Source organism: Marmota marmota, unplaced genomic scaffold (assembly GCF_001458135.2).
Source record: "Marmota marmota marmota unplaced genomic scaffold, marMar, whole genome shotgun sequence".
Lineage (NCBI taxonomy): Eukaryota > Metazoa > Chordata > Mammalia > Rodentia > Sciuridae > Marmota > Marmota marmota.
This window is the reverse complement of record NW_025999900.1, coordinates 40,942,101-40,946,038: the sequence shown is the minus strand read 5'-3', so window position 1 is coordinate 40,946,038 and position 3,938 is coordinate 40,942,101. Positions and strand designations below refer to the sequence as shown.

Below are 3,938 nucleotides of genomic sequence, written 5' to 3'. Positions count from 1 at the left end.
AAAAAAAAAAAAAAAAAAAAATATATATATATATATATATATATATATATATATATTTATTTATTTATTTATTTTTTACTTTTAGGTGGGCACAATGTCTTTATTTTATTTTTATGTGGTGCTGAGGATTGAACCCAATGCCTCTTGCATGCTAGGCGAGCGCTCTACCACTGAGCCACAACCCCAGCCCCACTTTTTTCTTTTTTAATCAGTGCCCCATTAGTGTCCTTGTTAGCACTTGGAATTTTAAGTTTCCTTGTTTCCTAGCCCTCTCGCCCCTGTTCCCACATTATATTCTAAGCTCATGTGGACGTGAACCTGATCTTCCTCACTCTGTACCCACTGTGCCCAGATCCTTTGCCATGGGAATGAGTACCTGCCCATTTCAAGGGCTCCACCAGTGTGATCATTTAACTCTTTGTAACATACCTGGAGGTTGGACACAGATTCACAGAGCCACAAAACAGTGACACTTCTGAGGTGACCAACCCTCCTGGTGAGCCTGATGCTATCCTGGTCCTAGCACTCATGGTCTATGTCCCAGGAAACCCACTGTACTGGACATACTGGGATGCTAGGTCCCCCTACCTGGAATTCAAACATACGGTTTCCCTATTTATTCTATGCCCTGTGGGGTAGTCCTAGCTCAGAAATTTACTTTTCTTAGGCTGGGGTTGTAGCTCATTGGTAGAGTACTTGCCTAGCACTAGGTTTGATCCTTAGCACCACATAAAATAAATAAATAAAAGAAAGGTATTGTGTCCGTCTACAACTAAAAAAAAAAAAGTTTTTTTAAAAAAAGATATTTACTTTTCTTTGTAAATTTGTAAGAAGCTGAATATTTAATTTTGTCATAGAGTAAATCTCTCAGGTCACAGGGTTGAAAATCTGACCCTGTCTGGGGCAAGTATTTAGGAATCAAAAAACTAAAAGATCAGTCAACCTGGGGGTGATGAAGTAGATAGTTTACAGCTTCTTCAAAGTACTCCAGGTGAAAGATGTCTGCGCTCTGGGGAAGGTCATCATAGTTATAATAAGCCAGAGCCATCACAGCAAAACCCTTGCCAGCCAGCAGACTAGCTCGGTAATCCAGAAGGCCACCTCCAAGTCCAAACAGGTCGATGATCCCAGGAAAAGGCCCAGGTCCTTGGAAAGAAACAGAGCATAGATCTAGTCCTCAAACAACTTGGAGGGGACTCTCATTTATTTGTTGTGGGGAGAGGGGCAGGCTGGGGAGTGCTGAGCACTGAAGCCTCCTATCCTGTTTCCCTGGCTCTACCTTGTACTGCAAAAGGCAAGCATGAGACCCAACCTCCCTTGTGACCCAGTCTCATTCCCATGAGTGATAGAGTTAACACAGGTTAGTATTCACTCAGGTCAGCAGTGTTGCCATTGAGTCCACAGGAGCCACAAGCATCCAGCTTCAGTGATGGCCTGTCGTGGTTTGTTTGGGTGGTAGAATCTCCCTTGGATTCTCTCAGTTTTCTGATCCTGATCCCCAGTGTTCTTGTCAACTTTGTTCTTAACCAATGGCTTTACAATAAATTCCTTTCCTATTTAGGTAACCCAGAGTTTGTTTTTGATGCTTGTGATTCTAAATTTGAATTGATTTGAATTTCCAGGAATTGTGATGACTAAGCTGGTTGAGGTGGCACACATCTGTAATCCCAGCGACTCGAGAGACTGGTGCAAGATCAGAAGTATGAGCTCAGCCTCAGCAGCTTAGCAAGACCCTGACTAAAAATAAAAAATAAAAATAGCTGTAGCTGTGGCTCAGGAGCACCCCTGTATTCAATCCTCAATACAAATTTTAAAAAAAGTGAGTTGTGACGTCAGAAGGTACCATTGGTCATCTTGGAAACATCTGGAAACGAACTGTTATAGTTAAAGCTTCATCCCTGGGTTTCATAAACTGACTTGCAGACTACTCACGAATAATTGAATCAAGCCTTTATTGAAGCACGGGTGGCGACTGACCAGAACATAAAACTGTTCCCCTTATCAGCCCCAATCAATTGCAAGGGCGCTCCTTATAAGCCTGAAAACTGCAAAAGGGAAGTTTGGGGGTCTAGCCAATGCAAGCAAGCCAAGTTACAGAAGCGGGAGAGTGCAGTCAGGCGGAGGGACGCTTAGCCAATCATAATTAGCCCAGTCACCCCAGTTTCAGAAACAGAGCCCCATTACCCTAGTTAGAAACAATGCCCCATTAGGTAGTTTCTTGTTCCTAAAAGTTTCTATAGCAAAAGGAAAAGGACATCTTGCCCTGGTCATGACCCTTCTATTTGGCATGGTTGTTTTACAAAATGGAGTTACTAAACAAAATGGAGTCACTTTTGCTTTTACTATCACGGAACTCCAAATCTCAGGCAGTGCTTATACATTCTAGGTCTAGGCTTATGATTTTCATGATTGCCATCAAAAACTGAGTCCACATTTCATCTATACCTGCTGTCACATGTTTCCAGATCTTTATTTTTGTAGTAATATTATAACTAACAAAGACTCAGATTATTATTGCCTTTCTTTCCAAACTGAGGGTGGGGAATCTCTGCACCATGCATAACATGTTAATAATCATAGCACAATTTATCTGTTTCCTTTTTTGATGATCATTAAAGTTGTTGCAATTTATTATTACTTGCACTGCAGTGACACACATCCTCTAAACTCCAGCTGCATTTAGCTAGGACTATGTTCAATTTTCATGCCTAGGTTATTTATATAATATGTAGATTTCAATTTTTGCTAAAAGTTGCCAAGCTGTTTTCCAAAGTTGTGTTATTGCACAGTCTCACCAGAAATATGGACTGTTCTTGTTTTACTACATCTTCACCAATACTTGACCATCATTTAAAAATGTTTGCCTTATTGAAAGGTATGAGATGGTATTCCACAGTACTTTAAAAAGGATATTTCTGTTGAGAATTTTCTCATGTGCTTATTGACATTCTTTTCCTATTTATGTTTTAAATTCAATGTTATATCCTTGACCTATTTTTCTACGAAGCTTATGTTTTACTCTGTTGGTTTGTAGAAGTTTTCTTTACTATATTCTTGATTCTGATCCCTTATTATATGTATTTTAACATCTTCTGTCACATAATTATCTCTTTATCTTCTTGTTTGTCTCACCGAGGTTTTTCAGTTTCCTTTATTATTGGTCCTTTCTGAGTTTATGTAAGAAACCCTCCCTGTATAGGGTTATAGGATACTCACATTTTACATTTGTTTTTCTCATATAGATCTTTGATCCATCTGGAATTCATTTTTGTGTATGATGTGAGGTAGGGATCTAAATAAATCTCAATAATACTGCCATTTCCCAATAATTTATGCTACTATATCAATCTCCATATTTTCGTATATGTATGTATCAATTTAAGAAATGTCTATTCTATCCTATAACTTATTAGTCCATTCTTATATCACCACATCTTAATCACTAGAGTGTAACAATTAGACTTAATTCCTGAGTAGGCAAGTGTTATTCATTATCCTCCTGAACTTGTTAAGTTCCAACAAGTTCCCCAGTGATGCTGCTGGGCTGCTGCTGTTGCACTCTGCTTGAATAACCACAGGAGAGCAGCTTGTCACAATACCTGAATGTGCTCACAAACCACAGTGGGGGAGCGTATCTTTTAACTATTGAAATTCTATTTCATCAGGGCTTGGATCTTTTCTAAGCCTTTTCTAAGTAACTTCCAATATTGCTCCTGCTGTTGACTCTGGGACCAGGACATTAACCCAGCCATAATCTGAAAGATCTGCAGTTTCCCAGAGACCACTGACTGTAAGGGCCGCTAGGAGACTTTGGTTGGAGAAAGCGAGAAGGTCCAGGCACTGCACCTATGAAGCAGCACAGGCAGCGGGTAACAGTGACAGAGGTTGCTCACCTGGTGGTAGGAAGAGCGTGGCCCGCACCCTGCCCTCGTGCACCG

At 40.2% G+C, this 3,938-nt stretch overlaps 1 protein-coding gene across 1 annotated transcript in view; it reads right to left on the bottom strand.

The window, feature by feature from the left end:
- LOC107144493 (acyl-coenzyme A thioesterase 1-like) overlaps positions 1–3,932 on the bottom strand; it is a 6,326-nt gene extending 2,394 nt beyond the window's left edge. The window contains exons 1-2 of the mRNA XM_015488278.2: positions 3,894–3,932; positions 944–1,146 (exon numbers count right to left, since the gene is read on the bottom strand). Of these exons, the coding sequence (XP_015343764.2) occupies positions 944–1,048 (105 nt within the window). The 5' untranslated portion in view covers positions 1,049–1,146; positions 3,894–3,932. The remainder of the gene's footprint in view (positions 1–943; positions 1,147–3,893) is intronic.
- Positions 3,933–3,938: the final 6 nt, after the last annotated feature.